General features: G+C 46.2%; 1 protein-coding gene across 1 annotated transcript in view; it reads left to right on the top strand.

The window, feature by feature from the left end:
* The window catches only part of MCOLN3 (mucolipin TRP cation channel 3), a 40,914-nt gene extending 23,390 nt beyond the window's left edge, over window positions 1-17,524 (top strand). Inside the window, exons 10-14 of the mRNA XM_059728014.1 lie at window positions 11,437-11,538; window positions 11,650-11,772; window positions 12,390-12,596; window positions 13,512-13,642; window positions 17,438-17,524. Coding sequence (XP_059583997.1) covers window positions 11,437-11,538; window positions 11,650-11,772; window positions 12,390-12,596; window positions 13,512-13,642; window positions 17,438-17,444 — 570 coding nt within the window. The 3' untranslated portion in view covers window positions 17,445-17,524. The remainder of the gene's footprint in view (window positions 1-11,436; window positions 11,539-11,649; window positions 11,773-12,389; window positions 12,597-13,511; window positions 13,643-17,437) is intronic.
* The last annotated feature ends 3,998 nt before the right edge of the window (window positions 17,525-21,522 follow it).

Raw genomic sequence — 21,522 nt, 5'->3', positions numbered from 1 at the left:
CCATTATTTATTTAATTTATAATCCTTCTTTTGATCTTAAATGCCAAACCTGGAGTTGATGCTCAATTTCCAAAAATATCTCTTTCAAAAAAAAAAAAAGGTCCTGAAGGATGCATTGACTCACAGGCAGCAAGAGTTGGCCAACAAAGAAATACAAAAATATCCTCAAATATACTCAGTGGCACTTTCCTTTAGACTTTGAACAGATGAGCTTTTATAACAGGGTTGGGCAATTATTTTGGCTGGTGGGCCACTTAATTTTGGCTAGTTGTCAAGGACTGCACAGACACAATCTTTCAGAAGATACCATTTTTAACAAATTATGGATAAAAAAACAAATTGTATACTAAAAGTCAAACATCTATTCTAACATATTTTAATTTTATTTAAAAAAAATATTTTTGTCCTGATTTATGTGTGTTTGAGTAGCATGTATAGAGACAATTGCATAACAGCTCAAAATAGTCTTATGCTAGTATATTGCGTGTGTCGGTGGGGGGAGGGGAGTGCATGTGTATGGGGGAGAGGTTTGGGGTGGGTGTGGGGGCACTGCCAGTGTGTTAGGTCCCAGGAGCCAGCTGAGGGTGGGGGAAAGGAGGGGAGGGATGGGGCACGTGCAGCAGAGCTCATTTGGGTGGTGTGGTGCAGGTGTGATCACCTTCTCCCTTGCCACCCCAGCCCATGCTGTCCCCATGGTGGTCCCCATGGGGCCAAGCCTTACCTGCTCCTGCCTAGGGTAGCCCATGCAGTGTGCCCTGCAATAGCCCCAGCCAGTGCATATAGCTTCTCAGCGGGGCTCTTCCTGGTGTGGCTACAGCCACCTGGGTACTGCTGCTTCTTATGCCTCCAGCGGCGGCTTCTTCTTCTACTCCTGCTGTGCTTCTCTGGGCAGGGGGGAAACTGCAGCCAGGTGCCTCCTGCGCCAGTGCACAGGGCTCTCAGTTGCCTTCCACCCACTTGGCCACCCACAGCTGGCTGCTCATTGTGCTGGACCGGCAATGTGGGTGGGAGGCGGCCGGGAGCTGGAGCTGGAGCCCTGCCCATGGGGCAGAAGCCACCAAGCTGGAGCTTCCCCCTGGCCTGGCTGAGCATGTGCCGCAGCTATACATGTGCTCTGGGGTGCAGGGGGGGGGCTGGCACTTTAATTAAAGCAGCTCACAGAGCCACTCTAATTAAAGCACCCACAGAGTTGTATGTATTCAATATCCTGCACTTCAAAATGGCAGCAGGGGCTATTTAACTAAAGCTTGTTTGATGAGCTTTAGTTAAATCACCCTGCTGCCATTTTGAAATGTGGGGATGCTGAATACATGTGATGCAGAGGCTGCTTGAGCATGCTAATTAGCACGCTTCAGCAGACTCGCAGCAGATTTGATTATTTGCAAGGCAGACCATATGAGGAGAGGCTGAGGGACTTGGGCCTCTTCAGCCTCGAAAAGAGAAGGCTGAGAGGGGACTTGGTAGCAGCTTACCGCTACATCAGGGGAATACATCAAGGGCTCAGTGAACAACTGTTCACGAGGGCACCCTTGGGGAAAACCAGAAGTAATGGCAACAAACTCCTGGAATACCGCTTCAGGCTCAACTCTAGGAAACAGTTCTTCACAGTTAGGGTGTCCAGACTGTGGAATAAACTGCCCCCAGAGGTGGTGGCATCACCTACCCTGTAAATCTTCAAGAGAAGACTGGATGGTCATCTTGCTGGGGTCACCTGATCCCAGTTGTTTTTTCTGCCTAGTGCAGTGGGGCTGGACCCAATGATCTTGCGAGGTCCCTTCTAGCCTCTAAATCTGTGAATCTATGAATAGTGTCCCCATGTGTGCCTTCACTTCGCCACACTACCTGTTGCCCAGAGTGGTGCAGTAGGAGGAGGTGGAGCCAATGGAAGCAGGGAGAGCCAAGCAGTAGGCCTGTGCAAGTAGGCAGGTATTCGATCTGGATTCAGATCTGGCCGCTTTGGACGTCAGTGATCCTATCCGGAGCTCTGGATTGGTTTGCCACTTCAATCAGGCCAAAGCAGCTCTGAAGCTTCGGAGCCGCCTCAGAGATCCGGCCATAGGGTATAATGGGGAATCAATGAAATATCTATGACTCTGTTGTTTTGTCTCTGATTTGGGTGAAACTTGCAGGGGTGGCAGCCTCTGTGGAGGGCATAAAGCCTGCCAAGTTTCAAGAAGATAGGTGTAGGAGTTTGGGGGGAACTGCACCTCAAGCTGCTGACAGGCAAAACTCATGACAAAGATGGCCCTGTGTGTGTTAAGGTGCAGTGGGCTGAAAACTGCAGAGGTGGTGGCCCCCGCTATGGCCACAAAGCATGCCAGCTGTGTGTGTGTCTTGCTGGGGGAGTCTGTCTTCTGGGGCTCTGCACCTCAAGCTGCTGACAGGCAGTTCTGGTGATGAGGTTAGATGCTTGTTTGAATATACAAACCACTTTTCAGAGGTGGGCCTATGAACTGCACTTCATCAGCCTCCTAGGTAGTAGGTACAGAAACTCATGGACTCGATATACACAGTGGAGTTCTGGCACACTGTGACCGGCCGGACATCTGACACCCCAGGCACCTCTGCTACATCCCCTTTCCCCCCCTATGCCACACCCCAGCCTGTCCCTCCCCCCCTGACGCCTCCATTTCCATTTTCATTGACTGGCTTTCTTGCCTGCATTGTGGGCCAGGCCAGGCTCTGGCTTCTTTACTGTTCCTTCCATCCAGGACCAACTGCAGGTACTTCCTCAGCCTGACAAAGGGGTTTTCAACCCTAAAGCTGGCATCCCGGGGAGCTAAGCTGAGTTCACTGGGAGCCTCACAACTGCACTGCAACCAGCAAGCATCAGGCATGTCAAAGATGTGACAGGTCTGGGTGTTCCCCAGCCAGGACTTCATGTGTACGTGCGTTAGCTGGAGGTTATGGTGCCTCCTACCCCCACTTTCACCAGGGGATCGTTGGTCCTGGCATTTATGGGGCTGCCGCACCACCAGCAGTCCCACCAGGCCTCCCTACCCTGGCAGGGTGAGGTTTTAGTGGTCATGCCCAGGACGTGGGGCCTCCTCCTTCCCCATAGCCCCAGCTCATACCTCCAAGTTCATCCTGGCAGGGGAATGAGCTCAGCAGGGACATGTTCTTCTCCTGCTGGCTGGTGATGCAGTTAGTGCCCCCTCCGGCTGAGAGCGGGGCATTACTCAGCTTTTAAAAAACTCAAAAAAGGAAATTGGTGCAGACAGAGTGAGGAGGGTGGCACTCAGTCCGTCTGCAGGTGGAGCTTGGGGAACCCCAGAAGTGGGAGGTTCACCTTTAGGAAAACTAGCTGCTCCACCAAAGCAGGATCCAAGCAGGTGCGGTGGGGTGTCACAACATCCCCAGCAATGCTGAACACCCTCTCACTTGGAACACTGGTTGGTGGACAGGACAGGTATTGCTGGGAAATCATGGCCAGATCCTGCCACATCTGGCTGCAGTTTGCCCAGTAGGCCAAGGGGTTGCAGTCCAGTGGCTCCACATCCTCAGCGAGGTAGGTAGGCACAGAAGCCTTGGTGCTACCTGCCCAAGGCTGGGGTCTGGTGCGTTTGGACCCCAGCATTGAAGCCATGCCCATGGCCCACATTGGCAGTGGTTGGTGTAGAGGAGACTTGCTGGTGCTGGTGCTGGTGGTGGTGCTGGTGCTGGTGGTAGTGCTGGTGCTGGGAGTGCTGGCACTGGAAAGTGGATCCCCCTCTTCCACATTCCCTCACCTCTGCACTTCGGCCTCCCTGACTTTGTTGACCAGCACCTGTGTCCAGTGATTAAGGGTTTTGGGGCTGCCAGTACACGTGCTCCCCTTCACCCTCGGGTTGCACATGCCTGCCATCATGTAGACTGTACTGGACTGCAAGGGATCCAGCCGTCTCCTGGTGCTCTCCTTCAGCTGCCTCACCAGTGCCTGCACGTCTGGTGACAGCGGCTTGCCCCAGCCAGGAACATTGATCCCCTGGAACTTCTCCATTTAGTTCTCCAGTTCCCTCACTAGGGGGATCACCTGGCTGAGGATGGTATCGCCAGCGCTAAGGGTCTCAGTGGCCTCAAGGAAGGGCTTGAGGACCACCAAGATCTGGGAGATGGTACCCCAATCAGCTCTGTTCAGGGGGCCATTGATCCCAATCTCCCCAAGCAAGGCCATCTCATGGATGCCGCCTTTGTGCCATACAGCGGATGCCAACAAAGTTGGCATCACGGACAGCCTTCACTATATTGGCCCCATTGTTGGTGACCATGAACCCGCGGGTGAGCTCAGCCTGCCCAACGAGCCATCCCTGCATCATATGGTTCATGGCTCCCATGATCTCCCTTGCTGTCTGAGACTCATCCAGCACCTCAACTTGCAGTAGAGCCCACTGATGGGCTGACTGATCACACTAGTGCCCCATGAGGGAGAGGTAGGCATGATCGCTGCTCCAGATGTTGGAGGTGAAGTGCAAGGCTACCTGTGGCCCTGCCTTGTGCAGCTCCTCCCTCGAGTACTCCCTGCATACCTCATACAGGGAGGGCACCACCATCCTGCTAAAGGTGGTGTGTGTGGGCACTTTGTAAAATGGGGCCAGAAGTGCTATGAACCACCTGAACCCTGGCCGCTCAACTAGGGAGAAAGGCTGGCTATCCAGAGCAAGTATCTCCCCAATGCTGTGGGTGATCTCGCTTGGCTTGGGAACGCGCCCCCCTTTCTGTCCATCTTTCCCCCACTCGTCCAGGGTGGCCTGCCTCTGCTTTGGGGGGAAGGGAGCTTTGGAGCGAGAGTGTGCCTTTTGGCACACTCGCACTGGTGCCAGGCTGAGCAGGAAGAAGGGCAAGAGGGTGCAACCTCCTCGAATGTAGCAGCATTGCTGTGGTGGAAAAGTGTCTTGCATCCTTGCCAAGGGTCATGTGCCTTTGGCAGTGCTGGCAGATGGTAAATCTGGGATCATCTGCCAGCTCAAAATGCTCCCACACTACATTACTCTCCCGCTTCTGGGTTTAGGCTGAGGATCCTGCCTTATCCCACCCCTCAGCAGGCTGAGACTCAACAGCAGGAGGAGCTGCCTCAGCTGAGCCACTTGCCTCCACAACTTTCAGCCTCCTCTGAGGTTCTGTTTTCCGGAGGAGACCTGGGTCTAGGGGATATTTGGAGCACAAACTCTGATTCCCCCTCAGTCCCCAGAATTGCTTGAGCCAGCACACTCAGCATCCCTGGTTCCAGCTCCAGCTCCTCCTCTGGCAGCGGGAGGCTCACGGTGGGGTGGAGGAGACAGTGATTCCACTGCTGGTGCCTACTTCAGGACTGAGTGGAGGTGGTGCAGGTGCAGGGATGTCAGGTGTAGACACTGCTCCCACCTCCTTGCTTCCACTGGCAGCACTGATGTCATGGCTGCTTGGGAAGAGAATGCATCTGTGTTTGGGGGTGGGGGGGCTTGCAGCTCTAGCTCTCCCCCTACCCCTTCTCCCTCCCCTGCCAGAAGACCTGGCACCTGCCTTTCCAGCACGCTTCATATCGAGCTTTCCTGTGCTGCAAAAGGTCTCTGTGTGTGTGTGTCAGTCCTTTTGTATTGTGTGTTTTATTCCCTCTGTTGCATGCGTGCACTGGCCTCTTCTTTGATTGTTTGCTTCAGTGTTAAGAGTTATGTAAAAATTGCATGCTGTCTGTCTTCTCCTATGAATATCTGATTTTTTTTTTAATTTCTATTGTGTATGTGTGTGCATGCATGTGTGCAATCTGTGTGCCTCCCTGCACAGTGATGGATCACGCTGGCGGGCAAAACACAGCTTTCTTTTTTCAAAGCTTGCAAAAAAAAAAGGGGGCAAATATAAATATGCGGGCCGGGAGCGGTCCGAAGCCCTTGGGGGCGTGCAGCGGGCTGTGGCCAGCAGCCCTGGCACGCAGGTTGGGGAATGCAGGCCGGCAGACTAGAATTAGGCACAGACGCGTAGCGGTTGATTAAAGATTATTTTACTTACACCGTAGATGGTCGTGGTGCAGGCAGGAAAAACTTGCTTGCATTGCAGTTACAGACAGACACATGGAGTTTGCTAGGCTCCACAACACGAACTCGAACAAGACCCGCAGAAAACTCAAGCCTCTTGGAATAACTCGGACAGAGCTCTGGATACACACACTCACGAAGCTTGCTAGGCTCCGTGGAACAAGCGCGCAGGGAAGGGGTTAGTCGAGGGATCACGCTCGGCGACGGGGAGAGGCCAGAGGTTGATCAGACCCCTATAGCCTTCTTAAGACACACGCTGGGTCCGTTAGGCTCCGCAGCGCTTAGAGTTCTTCACGAGATGTGAAGTCCTCCTCCTCCACGAGATGGTTGTGGAGTCCTTCAACTTGGGCGGAAACCGCTCAAGCCTCTTATATGGCTAGCAAGCCAATCACTAGCCACCACGTGGGAATAATTTAGAACTGGCCAATAGTGGGACACAAATTTGCATGTGGGTGGCGGGAACTCCTTTGCACCGGGGTTTTCTCTTTGCAACTGAGAAATGCACCCTGCAAAGAAAGCTCCTCGTGGCGGAAAATAATTTAGCAGTGCCAAAGCGCGCGCACACAAAATCACACCCTTGGGTTGTGACAATAAATTGAAAGAAATGAACTCAATAGTAATAGTAATTGAATAGCTAAGCTAAGCTAAGCTAAATCCTACCCAATCCTTTCTAACTACAAAAAGAAGCAGGCAAGTTCAACTACTGAGTAAAGCAAGCAAGCTGAGATGCCTGAGTCTGAGGGCTCCATACTCACGCAGTCCCCGAGAGGGAACTAGCAAAAGGCACAGCATGCCTCCAAACAGAGCCTTTTATGCTATTTCTAGGTCCATCCCACAGACACTGTCATTGGAAAGACAGCCAGAGAGAAATCCTTCTCACTGGCCACCTACACATGTCAGTCTTCCACCCGGCTCCCCCTCCCCCCCTTCCACCTCTCTCTTCTAACTTTCACTTTCAGTGCCCAAAGCATCCGAAGCATTTCCGAAGCACTTCAGAAGCTCCAAACCGCTTTGGACAGCTTAAATGAGCCTGTGCTTCACTCTGGGCATGCTGCTTTGGACGCCAAAATGTCTGAAGCAGCCCCGGATCCAAAGCGTGATCCAGAGCCTCAGACAGCCCTACCAAGCAGTACCCAGGCAACTAGCTGCACCAGGAACAGCCCTGCCAGGAAGCTGTGCATGCTAACTGGGGCTGGGGCTGATAGTGGGCGTGGATGGGAATGCAGTATGGGCTGCCCTGGGGAGAAGCAGGTGAGGCTTGGCCCCATGTGGAGCACTGTGTGCACAGCTGTAGACTAGATACAAACAATTGCGGGTGCTCATCTGCAGGCCAGGTCCAGTCATTTGGTAGCCAGATTTTGTCCACCCCTATTTTATAAAATGCCTTTGAAGTCAACAGACTTTGAATTTAAGTGCTAAAAAGAAGCTTTTGGAAATCTACCTGGTATCAGTTTACAGGGAGATAAGTTCAGCTTAGCTTTAAAAAATAAATTAAACCCAAGAAAAAACAAAACCCAAGGAGATCCATTGGCCATGTCCTGGCAAAATCCAGGTCTAAGAACAAGGCTAGAGTGAAATCTTATGAGTATCCAAGTGCAAGTAAAATGAGGATGGTGAGGCCTTAATAGTTTCTAAGATCTGCATATAAAATTCAATCAGTTTACAAGTAAGGGCCTGCAGGCCAAGCCCTACGAGGAGAGATTAGAGAACCTGGACCTTTTCAGCCTCCGCAAGAGAAGGTTGAGAGGCAACCTTGTGGCTGCCTATAAGTTCATCACGGGGGCACAGAAGGGAATTGGTGAGGTTTTATTCACCAAGGTGCCCCCGGGGGTTACAAGAAATAATGGCCACAAGCTAGCAGAGAGCAGATTTAGACTGGACGTTAGGAAGAACTTCTTCACAGTTAGAGTGGCCAGGGTCTGGAACGGGCTCCCAAGGGAGGTGGTGCTCTCCCCTACCCTGGGGGTCTTCAAGAGGAGGTTAGATAGGCATCTGGCTGGGGTCATCTGAACCCAGCACTCTTTCCTGCCTATGCAGGGGGTCGGACTCGATGATCTATTGAGGTCCCTTCCAACCCTAACATCTATGAATCTATGAATAAGTAGAGGCAACTTCTCATTGTAAGCCTTGCAGATCAGGTCTGAGATCTAAATCTCTTCCTTATTGCACGTCAGTTTGAAAGTTCTGCCAGCCAAATAATTCTATGCTACCTTTTATGTTAAATTTGTGCAAACATAACAGTGCAAGTTAATAAATGAAGCTGACGCACAAAAAAGAATGCAGTATCACCCACTTGTATTTTTTTTTTATTCCTGACATACCTACTACAAAAGCAATAACATCTTGTCAGCAAGTGAGCGGATGTGATCTTTGATCAGAAAAAAATGAGTGCCAGTTTTACATGGTTTCTTTAGCTCTGCAGTTAAAGGAGACATGGGTTAGTAAATGCCTTGCCTTGAATGAATAAAGGGCAACTTATGGGTATTACTAGAATGGGAAAACTAGTGAAGAACAAATTAATGAAGTTCTGTGATAGTAAGCAACTAAATTTGGATATCCTTTTTCTTGGTGACTTCCTAGAACACTGGTAATCTCTCAGCATTACTTGTTCATTAGACCTGGTTTCTCTTGTTATGCATTTGTTTATGCATTGTTATAGCAATACAGGGCTGGAAAAAACATCTGCGTTCCCTGATATTGCAGTGGCTACATGTCCTTTTCATAAGGTGATCAAGTTCCATCTTTGTTTTCCCATATTACCCAGTATTGGAAGGTTGTTTGAGAACATCCCTGTTCTGAAGCTGAACTTCTGGTTTAAATATGTTTGCAACCAGTTCATACACAGTGCTTGTCCAAACATTGTCCTTTACTTTAAATAGATAATCTCCTTCCCTGCTGCTTGGTGAGCAATCAGCCTTTGTTTTGCTAGGCTGTAAAGCTAAGCTTTTCTTGCCTTCTCTTGCAAGACAAGCTCTCCATTCCCTTGGTCTTTCCTACTAGCTTTATCTGCACCTGTTTGTTTCCTATCATCTCTTAAACATGGGTGACCATAAATGAACATGTTTCTAAAACAGGTCCCTACAGTGCCTTATATAATGACATTAATACTTCTTTCTCTGAACCAAGAATGCTCCTCCTGGTATAGTCTATGGTTGTATTTACCACATGCATCACTGGCTCAGTCATCCTGTGATCATCATACACATCCAAATCTCTTTTTCCCTGTCTCTTCTAACTGGTGAGACCCCTGCTTTCAGCAGAAATTCTTCTTTCCCATATGCTGTTCTTGCACTTTGTACTATTACTAAATTAGTACTGATGTTGTATTTCTCCAGTTCTCAGTCATCCTTTTTTTTGCGTAAGATATTACAGTCATCCAAACAACAAACTCCAACTTTGTCATTCATTCACAGATTTCATTAGCACATTTTGTTTTGTCTAAGTCATGACAGAAAATAATTAAACTTTTGTCTCCAGGCTGATTCTTGAACATCATTGGCAATCTTTACCTTTTAAAAACTACCTATAGCTGTCTTTTTTCCTTTAGTTAATCCTTAAGCCACCTTTAAAATGTTTACATATAATCTGTATCTCCTGAAGTTTAACTAAAAAAATATATAATCCTTTATCAAATGCTTTACAGATATTCAATCTGTTTTGGATCTACTGCATTTCCATTGCCTAAAAAAATCAATTATTCACCAGAGAGAGAGATTATGCTAGACTAATGTATGGATGATTGCCAGGGATCCTGGTTTTTCTGTTTAAAAATCACAAATTCTCTCATTTAAAAACCCTAAAATCTGTGATTAAAATGAAATGCCTCTAATGTGTATCAATTGAACACAATGTTTTATTGATATATTTACTATTTTAAAGCAATTTGGAAGCTTACAAGTGCCTCAATCATTATAGGTACCTCATTCCAAAGCCACAGCCCCCAATCCCTCCTTTTGACCCCAACCCCCTTGCTGGAGGGGGGCCCCAGCTGCCAGGGATATGGGGCCGGGGCCCCAGTCCACAGCCCCTGCAGAGCTCTTTGCAAAAGTGGAAACTCCATGCGTTTCTCCCTTAAAATGAAAAATCCATGTTTTTCACAGTTAAAAAGGAAAATCTGTTTTTGGGGGGTTTTTTGTTTTGTTTTTTCCTGTTTTCCATGGGAAATGGAAAACCTGGATCCCTGATGATAGCCCATATTGCATGTTAGCCTACTTACATCCATGTTTTAAATTATTTCATTTTTCAAAATTTTGTTCCAAATCCTTGTGTGCTATTAGGCTAGAGCCTAGTAGGCCTCTACTTGTTGAGATCATTTTTATTCCTTATTCAATAAAGCATTATGTTAGCTATTTTCCAGTCAGCCAGAACTTTCCCCACCCCCAATTTTGTTTTTTATTACAGAACTGCTACTGGACCACTAGTCTTATGTGCAGGGTTCAGAGAGCCTATATGGGCTCCTAGCTTGAGTGCAGCAAGCTCTTGAGAGTTTTGCTTCTCCATCAGATGTGGTCTTGTTCTCATTAGCTATCCTTTCTCTGCCTTAGATTCTATATCATTGCTATTCTGGAAAACAAGCAAAAAATTCACTTTACATTTGGGCCCTGCCTCGATTTATCTTTATTTTTGACTGTCCTCACGCCATAGTAGACCTACTGCAGTGGTCTCCAACCTTTTTAAGTAGGAGATTACCTGTGGCATTTAAAAGCAACCCAAGATCTATCATACACCACTGCCACCCGCCACCCCTGCCCAGCAGGTAAGTCTATGTGGAGGGAAGTGGGGGGCAGATAGAGGCAGAGGGAGAAAAAATTATTTAGGGGTGCACCTCCACAGCAGACAAGTCCCACCTGACCGGGGCCCCATTCAACTTACCCATGTTCCTGCCTCTGCAGCACTGTCCCTTACCATGGGGGGCCTCGATCTAGCCCCTACCCCTTCCCTCCCCTACAGACTGACCTGCTGGGCTGGGGCATGCGTGTGCATGCACATGGGCACTCAGCTCCCCCACGCCAGCCTTGAATCAACTCCAAGAGGCTCTGAGATCTACCGCAAGAGGCTCCAAGATCTACTGGTAGATTGAGATCTGCTGGTTGGCGACCACTGACCTACTCCTTCTTTGTCTCCATCTGTATTCACATTGATGAAAAGTCTTTTTGATGTGTAAATTTTCTTTCTATGGTTTAACTCAGCTTTAACAGTTTTGAACACAGATATATCAAGTTAGCAGTATCAAGTAGATGAAATTTACTCCAGGTTCTTTTTTTTCTTCTCCTGGCATTTAGCTTATTAAACATAAGCTTTTAAGATTCCACACACTAGTCAAAACTGGCTTCCAATGAGAACCTTTTTCTCAGCTGATATTTGCAGTAGTGGCCTAACAGTGCAAGAGGAAAACTTTTTCTACCAAACAATGCAGGTTTAATAATTGGTTCTTTTCTGTTTTTATTAGAGTCTGACAAGTTATGATGTCTGCAGCATACTTCTTGGAACGTCCACCATGCTTGTGTGGCTTGGAGTCATTCGTTACCTAGGTTTCTTTCAGAAGTATAATGTAAGGATCTCCTGGGATCTTCGTGCTGTTGGTATTTATTTTGTTTGTTGTTACCACATGGCTGTAACAAATGCTTGGGTGGATTCTAACTGTTAACATTGTTTTCTTCAGCTCCTTATTCTGACGCTGCGTGCAGCATTGCCCAATGTCATTAGATTTTGCTGTTGTGCTGCTATGATCTATCTGGGCTATTGTTTCTGTGGATGGATTGTACTGGGACCTTATCATGCTAAGGTAATGGAAAACATCTTTGAGAAAGAATCAGATGAACAACAGAATTCTAAATAAGAGAATCAAATTATTAGCATACCTCTGTGTAAAAAGTCCAAGACTTTTTTTATATAAGAAAACTGTGTAAGAATTTGAAATACTGCTGTTATAACCTGAGAGTTCACAAACTGATATTTTGATCACTTTTCTCTCCTCCGTTATGGAAGTCCTGAGTCAGAGAAACATGGTTCAACTGACTAGTAATCACATGCTTAGGCTTCCTATGCACTGTTCTGAGAAATAACTTGATATTGCACAAGACTGATTTTTAGACTCCACAAATCTAAAGGGAATTCTTATTCCTTTTAAACGGACACCTAAGTGAGCGTGTCTGCTCTTCAGATATACCTGTAAACCCTAGCAAAACAACTAATTTTCTTCATGCGTTGCCCAGGTATATTCTACCAGTGTTACCACCACTGCATGCTGTCATACACAGGTCTGCACCCAGGTATATAAGGGGACCTAAGATAGCCATATTCAGTGGCTGTTCAGTCTATTTAAAACCAATAAACCTGTAAAGTATAGAATTACCAGATGAGAACTAATGTTCTCATGTTTTGGTTCCCCTTTTTTTCTAGTTCCGTTCTCTGAACATGGTTTCAGAATGCCTCTTCTCACTGATAAATGGAGATGATATGTTTGCTACATTTGCAAGAATGCAACAGAAAAGTTACTTGGTTTGGTTATTTAGTCGGATCTACCTCTACTCCTTCATCAGCCTGTTCATCTATATGGTGCTAAGTCTCTTCATTGCACTGATTACAGATACATATGAAACAATTAAGGTAGGCACTGATTTTTCCCCCTGCCTCCTGCTCCCTTCACTCCCAAACCAGAATAAAAATGCCTGAATGTTGTAAATTGACATCACAAAATTCAATAAAAGTGGTATTCTGGGTTTATTGTCTGAAATGAGGCATCCTGTACTATTTTTCAGGTAAATAAAAATGTCTGCTGTGTATTCCTATACACATACTAGTAATGTGCTTAGCACTGGATTAACCTGAAGTCCTGCTTACATGAAGATAATGATACAACTAGCAGTTGAAGTTGTAATATAAACACATCTTGAGCTTTTCCACCCAAACTATAATGCAGCTTTCAGGAGTGTTATTTTATGCCAGAAGTCACTTTGTCTATCCTAGCAATCCGGTCCAAACTTCTGATAAATTTTCAGCAGGATTTTAGGATTTATGGCAAAGTTACTGAGGCAGGTGAAACCATGTAAAGGCAACCCCCACTTAGCACTCTTAATTGATTCCTGAAAAACGAAGTGTTAAGTGAAACCAAAAGTATTTAACAATCCAAGATGGCAACCGCAGGTGTTTTTAATGACAACTACGAGCATTGTAATGAAACTCGGTGAGTGCTAAGTGAAATCAGGCACCAATTTAGAATGAGTGGTATAGTGAAATAGTACTAAGTGAAAGAGCGTTAAGCGGGAGTTGCCTGTATTGTAATCTAGACCATAAACTCCCAATCTATTTTCATGTCCCAGATTCTACATTTAACTTGCGCTACTCTACAGTGGCTACTGTGTTTTAGAATGTCCCACCACTTCCCTGAAAGAATTGTGCTCCAAATTTGGGTGGGGATAGACTTTGAGTCAAAGTCTTTGACTTAAGTAAAAGTAAATAAACCACAAAGTTGATTTGTTGTCTGTTAGTGCAATTAAGAAAAAACTGACTGAATCTCTATAGCATTACCAGCAAGATGGCTTTCCAGAGACAGAACTTCACACATTTATGTCGCAGTGTAAAGATCTACCAAACTCTGGCAGGTACAGGTTAGAAGAGGAGAACCCCATGTCTATCTTCTGTTGTTGTAAACGGTAGGTATCTGGCATGGTCTGCAGGCACTTCCAATAAATATGTAGCAATATAGCAATCTTACTGGAATGCTGAATACCAGAAATTCTTGCTTTAAGAAACGAAACATTTGTGCTTGATACTTAAATGTGGTACTTTATTTTGAATAATCTCTTTCCAAGGAGAGAAAATGAGCTTAGAATTACTCTAACTTCTTATTGCAAGATATCTTGACACATGCAAACTTAACCTGTGCCTTTGTTTCCTAAAAGATCAACAAAAATATCCATTTTCTCTGAATGGTTTAAGTAAAATCTTCATTGCCACATTGTTATAATGTGTTGTCCTATTCAACAGGCTTATTTAGGAAACAGCCTTTTTCAGTAAGCTATACTACCCTAAGGCTGCCTATAGACATGCTGGTTCACATTCTAATTAGAATGCTCCAGCATCGCCTCACTGTCACATGTATTAAGCCCCCCAACATTTTTAAATGACCGCACAGGCTTTTTAACTAAAGCTCATTGAATGAACTTTAATTAAAGTGCCCCCACGGCCATTTTAAAACATGAGGGGACTTAATACGTATGACAGTGAGACATTTTAATTAGAGAGATTGTTGGAGAACTGCTCTAATTAAAACAGCCCCTCCCCACCCCCAAGCACACGTGTAGGCACTGTAAGGACTTTTTTACACATGCAAGCGCCATAGTGCCAGGTGCTTTGAAAAGTGGCCGGTACTGTGATGCTTGTAGTTGTATAAGTGGCAAAATGCATGTCAGCACCGAGAAAATGGTGGCAGCACACTTATGAACTAAAACACATCAGAGGTGCTTTAGTTCACTGTGCTGTACCGCTTTGAAAGACAGCAGTGAGGCATGGAGAAGGCAGAGTTCATCTTGTAGCTGTAGCCTGCCTGTGCCCCATTCAAAGATTTGGGGGCCATGGGTCCCCCTTGGCTGCCCAGTGCTGCGCCCCTGGAGAAGCCTCCGGGCTCTTCCCAGGGACGATGCGGGATGGACACAGGGATCCTGCCAGCTCCATCTTCTCCAGCCTGGAGGTGCAACTAAGGCAGTGCGGGCCAGGGGCAATGAATTTACAGGGGCCGCTGGCACTGAACAACAACTCTGGGCATGGGGGAAGGGACAGGCGCAGTGGGCCCCAGCCTCGATCCTGGGCCTGGCTCTCCTCCCATCCCTGCCTGGTCCCAGCCCCATTTCCTGCCCCTCCCCCTCCCCCTATCCCTGCAGACTTTCCTGGAGGGGGTGGTGCATGCATGCATGTGCGTGCACATTCAGCCTTCCCTACCCCCCCATTTTTTTTTCTCCCTCCGCCTATGCCACCCACTCCACCTGTCTCCGAGTTCATCTGCCGCACCTGTGTTGCAGGACAGAAGAGTATATGTATAAATGCCCTAAATGACCATGGCCAACATTTAAGAAAAGAGTAGCTTTCCAATGGTATATAATTCACAATGCTGTTGCAACATTTACCATCATTAACTAGCTTCACTTGGTGAAAGTTGACTATTTCAGTTGTTCAAGATTTTAAGAACATCAGGATTACTATAAAACACACATTTGTGCCCCAGCTTGTTAAGACCACATCAAGGATTAAAGACCCTAAAGAGTTTGAGAACCCCTGCACCAGAGAAACCCAAGGAGGGATAGAAATGAGGATGCCATGTCTCTCAGCATCAAGACAATCATCAGTGATTCACTGAAAGACTGAGTTTGGAGAGGAATTATGTTGGTTGTCATGCTGAGATGGGAATTGGGTAGATGACTTTTGGGGCTGGGAGTTGGACTAATGAATGAAGTGTTAATGAAACAACTTACTCAAAGCAAGCCAAAGAAAGTAGGATAGAAGGGATGGCAGGGTGCTACCTTAGAGTGGGCCATGCAATCAAGCAGCTTTAAACTCAAAACAAAAATTAAATGGTGCACAGAAAGTAAGTAGGGATTTATTATTTCTGATCTCTCAAAAGATAAGAACTAGGGGACATAAAATGAAAATCTAAACTAGCAGCTTTAAAACTAAAAAGAAATAGTTTCTCACAGTGTGTAATTAACTCGGGTAATTCCTTGCCACAGAATAACGTTGAGGCTGTGGTAGCTTAACCCAGTTCAAAAGGGGATTAGACACATTCTTGAAGTAAAGGTTTATCAGTAGCTATTGCCTGTTATAGATAAGGGTGCAGCCTTGAATTAGAACTTCTTCAATCTGATTGCTGGAAGATGTAATGGGGAAAGGAACAGGGGTGGAAGATTCTGTATAGAGCTTGTTGTGTCCCAGCTAGTTAAGGTTGCATCAAGGGACCCTTTTTAAATGCCAGTAACCTTGATGCTCACACAAAGGGCTTCCTAACATGCCCTGCTCAACTTCCCACGCAGAATTCATACGGTGCTATTGTATGAAATAACATACTGGGCTAGGTGGACCTATGGTCCAATGCAGTAAATGGTATTCCTCATGTTCTTAAGACTTGGAGTGAAAGCCTTTTTCTATGGATTTCACTAGTCAGGATATCCTGCTTCAGAGCTGTTCAGTTTGTAAACGGCTGGGGTCTGCATGAGCCACAGGCTGCACCCATGGGGTCTGTATACCATGGGAGTTATACTAGCAGGGGCCATGCTGTCCCACCCCAGGCTGCACCCTGTGCATATGAATGGGTGCTCCTCCACCCAATTGTACTGCATATGAGCAGGCAGGTGTTCTTGTTCCCATGTAGTGTGGCACCCTGTCTTGCCTGCAGCTGCGGGCTCCTCCTTGATGCCATGTTGCACAAAAGGTCCTGGCTGCCAGGTTGTGCCAAGTTGGGTTGGGGCTGAGTCAGGCAGCAGAAGCTCAGGGAGGAAGGGAAGTGCCAAGCCCCCAGCTGCTGTTATAGCTGAAGCCATAGGGACAGCAGCAGCTGAATGAGAACCACATGTTAATCCCTCCCAGGCCACATGTGGCCCACAGGCTGCCAGTTAGACAGCTCCCTCTTACTTCATGGGATATGTAGCTGCTCATAATGTAAGAGGGTACTTCAAAGTCCAGAAGGGGCTTCTGAGCACTTTTGAAATCAACTTCCCTAGGAAACAAACTCCAGATTCTCTGTTTCAAATGGTGGTCTCATATCTGCTAATGGTTTCTTGTTTCTGCTAATGGTTTTATCCATGCACAAGTTAATTCATATAGCTTTGTAGTTTGTAGCTCTTGTGTGTGATTTTTAAAACCAATTATCTATGTCCTCAGTCTTTCTCTAATGGCTAGACCAGTGATTCTCAACCTTTTTAGATTCAAGGTACCCTTAAAAATGCTAGCTGTTAGTTTTCACTCATTTTTACTCCAAAAAATATAATAGAGCAATTCTTTCATTGCAAAGATCTCAGAAAAACCACAACAAGTCAAAAATGTTTTTAATATTGTGAATACCTATGAGAAGTTGAAGTTTATCTAGTGAATCATGTTTGCACAACTAACAATGCTGATATTGTGGCACCCTGCAGCACTCCTGAAAGGATCTCAAAGCACCTCAGGGTGCCATGGCACCCTTGTTGAAAATCATTAGCCCATAGTCTCTTGAGTCAGCTACTAGCTCTAAGCAACAGACTCAGTCCTTCAGTTCAAGTAATAGGGGTTGCCTGACTTCGAAAGGAGAGATCCCCTGAAGCATTTTACTAAATGAACTTTATATCCACATGGTATTTGCATTCCTACTAGTACATTCCAAAATGAACATTAGAAAATGTCCCCGTATGTCACATTTTAGTTGCATCAAGTTAATGATTACTTTGATCTATGATCTAATAACCAGTTTCTCTTTCTTGAAGGTTGTAATGAAGATGTTTCCAAGAACATGGGACTATATTCTGAAGAATTTAAAACAGCACACTAACAGCAAGAACTGGATAGGCAAAATGACTGGAAAATTCCTGTACCTAAACTTGCTTTTAAAAATAGTGTAAGCTTGTTGCAGAAGTTTAGGGAATCTGTGTCAGGTTTGGGGTTTTATTTTTCTCTAAGCTGCTTGTTCTAATAGTCTCCTAACAAACAGCAGAATGCTAGGGGCATTATGAAATTAGCTGCATTCAGTGATCTAGCTAGATTATCTCTTAGACAATGTTGTAGAAATGTTGGACAGTGACAGCTTCTAACAACCGGACCTTCACCAGTGCAGGCATTATCTCACTATGAATGACCATCCATTGAATGAGTGACAGCAAAACCTGTTGGTGCTTCACATTTTCTACTTACCTACACAGATAGTAAAAAGATCTACACAAATTTAGTGGTTTTCAGTGTAACTTAATAGGTAAGCTGCATCTGAAGACTGTGTAATGCATAAGCCTTTTAAATCTGGCCCAGGGCATAGATGAGCAGCCACTTGTACAAACAAATTATATTGCATTACACAACCAGCAGTCTTTTCTCAGAAAGGCCAGAGTATACAGTCAGGGAAATGGCAGGTCAGGGCTGAAGTCTGTTCACAGAGCTGAGTAGAGAAACCGCATGCTGAAATTAAGCACGTGGCCTTTTAGTACTATGCTGACCTAAGGTTTTTTAAATGAAGAAAGTGAGGTAAGAGAGAATGCACACTAAAAATAATAAAGTACTTTCTGTGTGTATGTGTGTGTGTGTGTGTGTGTGTGTGGTCTTTTCTACAATGAAATTGCTTTGAAAGCAGAATAGAAAAATGGAAGAAGCATATTTTAGAAAAAAATGTGTATGTAAGCAATAGTTCAACTGGTGTGAAATTGTACAATAAAATGTTTTATATACTATGTACAGACTTGGAAGACACTAAATGCATTCTGTCTGAATGTTTACATTTTGTAGGAATGTGCTACAGTAAACATTTGCCATTGCAATAAATCTTGAGTGAGTTGATATTCATTTTAAAACTAAGGATGTTGCCAGTTCTTAATACAGTAGCTTTTTCATGGCTATATTTTCATAATTGGGCAAGGATTAAATATTGGACTATAAAGAATGAAGACTTCAGTCTCATAAATACTCAAACGTTTGCTTGGAGCTAGCTCCATGCTTGTACGAGATTAGAGGTGCATGAAATAGAGCTAGTCTTATTAGATAGCTTTGGTTTGGTTTGGTTTGGTTTGGTTTGGTTTGGTTTTTCTAGTGTTGGGTGGAAGTCAGGGCAGAGTGGCACCTTAGAGACTAGCTCATTCAGAAAGGCATAACGTTTTGTAGGTGATAGCTTTCTTCATCAGCAGGGATCCTGGTTTTCCCTAGTAAAAAATTGCAGATTCTCTGATAAAACCCCCCAAATCCTTGATTAAAATGAAAGGCCCTCCCACAGTCCCCTCTGTCCCTGCTGGTACCCCTCACCCCCACCCACAGGTCCAGCTCCCCCAGCCCTGCCGGATGGGGCTCCCAGCTGCCAGGGCTATGGGGTCAGGGACCCAGGTCTGCAACCCGCTGCCCCTGGCAGGAGGCGGCAGCTGCTGCAACTGAGCGGAGCCTGACTCCCCACTCCTGCTGCCTGCTGCAGGCTTGGGCAGGGTTGGGGTGATCCCTACTGCGGCATGGACTCCTGGGGAGCAGAGGAACATGTGTCCCCCAGATCTGTGTGCGGGGTGGGGGCTGTGCGCTGCCCACTGAGGGCTCCCACCCTGCTGCTCTCCAGCAGGGCCTCCTCAGCCCAGTGTGTGCAACCTGGCGCTGCAAAGAACAGCAGGCCCATGCAGGATGCTGCCTGCTGCTGCAAGTTCTGTGCTGCTCTGCCAAGGCAACCCCTACTTGTGACTGCAATGGGGGTGGCAGCGTGGGGCTGTCCACAGGGGCCAGGGCAGCATGGAGCTCACAGCACCAGGCAGCTTCCTGCGCAAGCCTGCTGTTCTTTGCAGTGCTGGGTCACACATGCTGGGCTGCGGAGGCCCCAGGGAAAGGCAGCAGGGTGGAAAGCACGAGCCTGAAGTGGGCAGCGTGCAACCTGTGCCCCGCATGCAGATCTGGGGGGTGCAGATCCCCTCTGCCCCCTGGGAGTGCGTGCAGTGGTGGGGAGAAGCCCCCCTCCAGCCTGCAGCGAGCAGCCTGCCCGGCCCCCACCCTACACACAGATCTGAGGGTGTGGGTCCCCCCCACCTCCTTGGGAGTATGCGCAGCAGTGGGGAGCTGGCCCCAGCCCTGCTCAATTCCCTCCCTCCTTCCCTATGGGGGTCACTATCCCTGCCCTCCTCCCAGACTTACTTGTGGGAGCTGCTCTCCAGGCTGCCTGGGGCCATGTGCATGCACATGCACATGGTGCACCCTGCCTGACAGCTCTCCTCCTGCTCCCTCCCAGCCCCCTGCAGGCTGGAACTCTGCAGCCTGCAAAATCTGCTGGTTTCTCGGGTAAAATGAGAAATCTGCATTTGCCTCCAGTAGAAGATAATATCCATGGTTTACTTCATTTTTCTGTGGGAAATGGAAAACACGGATCCCTGTTCATCAGCCTAATTCTTATACCCTTATATTATTCCCAGCCTATCGCAGGCTGTAGTACAGCAGAGGAAAATGAAATGCAAGGCACAGCAGAAATTCTTGTTAAAATCAATACTTCTTGCAATCCTGCCTATTGGATGGAGATCCCATTCTGTCTTTTTAAATTGGTGGTGGCTTTGTCAATATTGACAGACTAATGTCCGTTTTAATAAGGTTTGTTTCTCCAGTAGCTTGTTTACCATAAATGTTTCATTACCATGCTATCTTAGTCTATTTGACAGGCAGTCACACAACATACTGTATCCCTTACTAACAAGTACTATAACACTATAAGATGATCTGATAAGAAGAGCATCATCTTTATAAATAATTTTTAAAAGACATTAGGTTCTCAAGTTTTTTTTGCTAATTATTCAAAGATGCATGTAGATTTACAACCCTATCCTGATATGAAACCAGTCTGTTACCACTTATGTATTTTAGCAAAAAAACCCCCAACTTATTGCAATGCAAAGTAAAAACTTACTGCCTTGATTAAATGATGCATCTCCTAAATTAATGGGAATGCATTATCCTCTGGGCATCTTTTCCCTCAATATTGCTGCTTATCTCCCATTTCTAATACCTTAACTTGGCAGCAGGAATTGGCAAGATATTGTTCCACCTTAGACTCATTACTGGATCCAGGTCCTTCATAGTCTCCAGGGCCAGTGATTCTGATTTGACCTGCAGCTAAAAATAATTGACTCTGACTTGATGTTGTCTTGTGTTACAAACTGGGTCAAGATTCTTTGAAACAGAAGGTTGTAGCCTTCCCTCAGTATAGTTTTGTGGTTTACGTCAGGTATCCATGTGCTCTGGTATGTCTTAAGAGACTGAGTCATATAGTCTGCCTGTGCCCTGTTCACACTGGGTACTGCTGGGAACTTATGTATAGCTGTAAGATGTACCCCAAGTTTCCGTGTCATATAGAGCTGCACTCTTCTAGGAATTTCTGTAGGCTGTTTCTTTTTCCCAGCGGTCCTAAATGTGGAAGTCATTACCCTTAGCCATTTTAAGTCTCTTGTTGGGCAGAAGTCAGTCCAGTCACCCACCATACTGCTCAGATTTATAAGTATAGCAGGGGCTTTGAAATGAGGAAGTGGATCTTCGTGGACCTGTAAGGAACTTGCTCCATACATTTGGCACTAAAGCAGGGGTGGGCAAAATGCGGCCTGTGGGGCCCCTAAAAAATTTAGAAAATTAATATTTATCTGCCCCTGGCTGCCTATCGTGCGGCCCTTGATGGCTTGCCAAAACTTAGTAAGCGGCCCTCTGCCCAAAATTATTGCCCGCCCCTACACTAAAGCGTGGTATTGAAGGGCCCTGTTTTGAAAGTAAGTTGCCATCATTATCTTGAAAAAGACTGCTGCACGTCTTGTCCCCAGTTGGTTAGCCAATTTGCAGTGCCATGTTGAAAGTTGTTTACCTGTGC

Source organism: Alligator mississippiensis, chromosome 5, assembly GCF_030867095.1.
Source record: "Alligator mississippiensis isolate rAllMis1 chromosome 5, rAllMis1, whole genome shotgun sequence".
Classification (NCBI taxonomy): Eukaryota; Metazoa; Chordata; order Crocodylia; family Alligatoridae; genus Alligator; species Alligator mississippiensis.
Note: the sequence above shows the minus strand (reverse complement) of the source record. Positions and strands in the feature narration are given on the sequence as shown.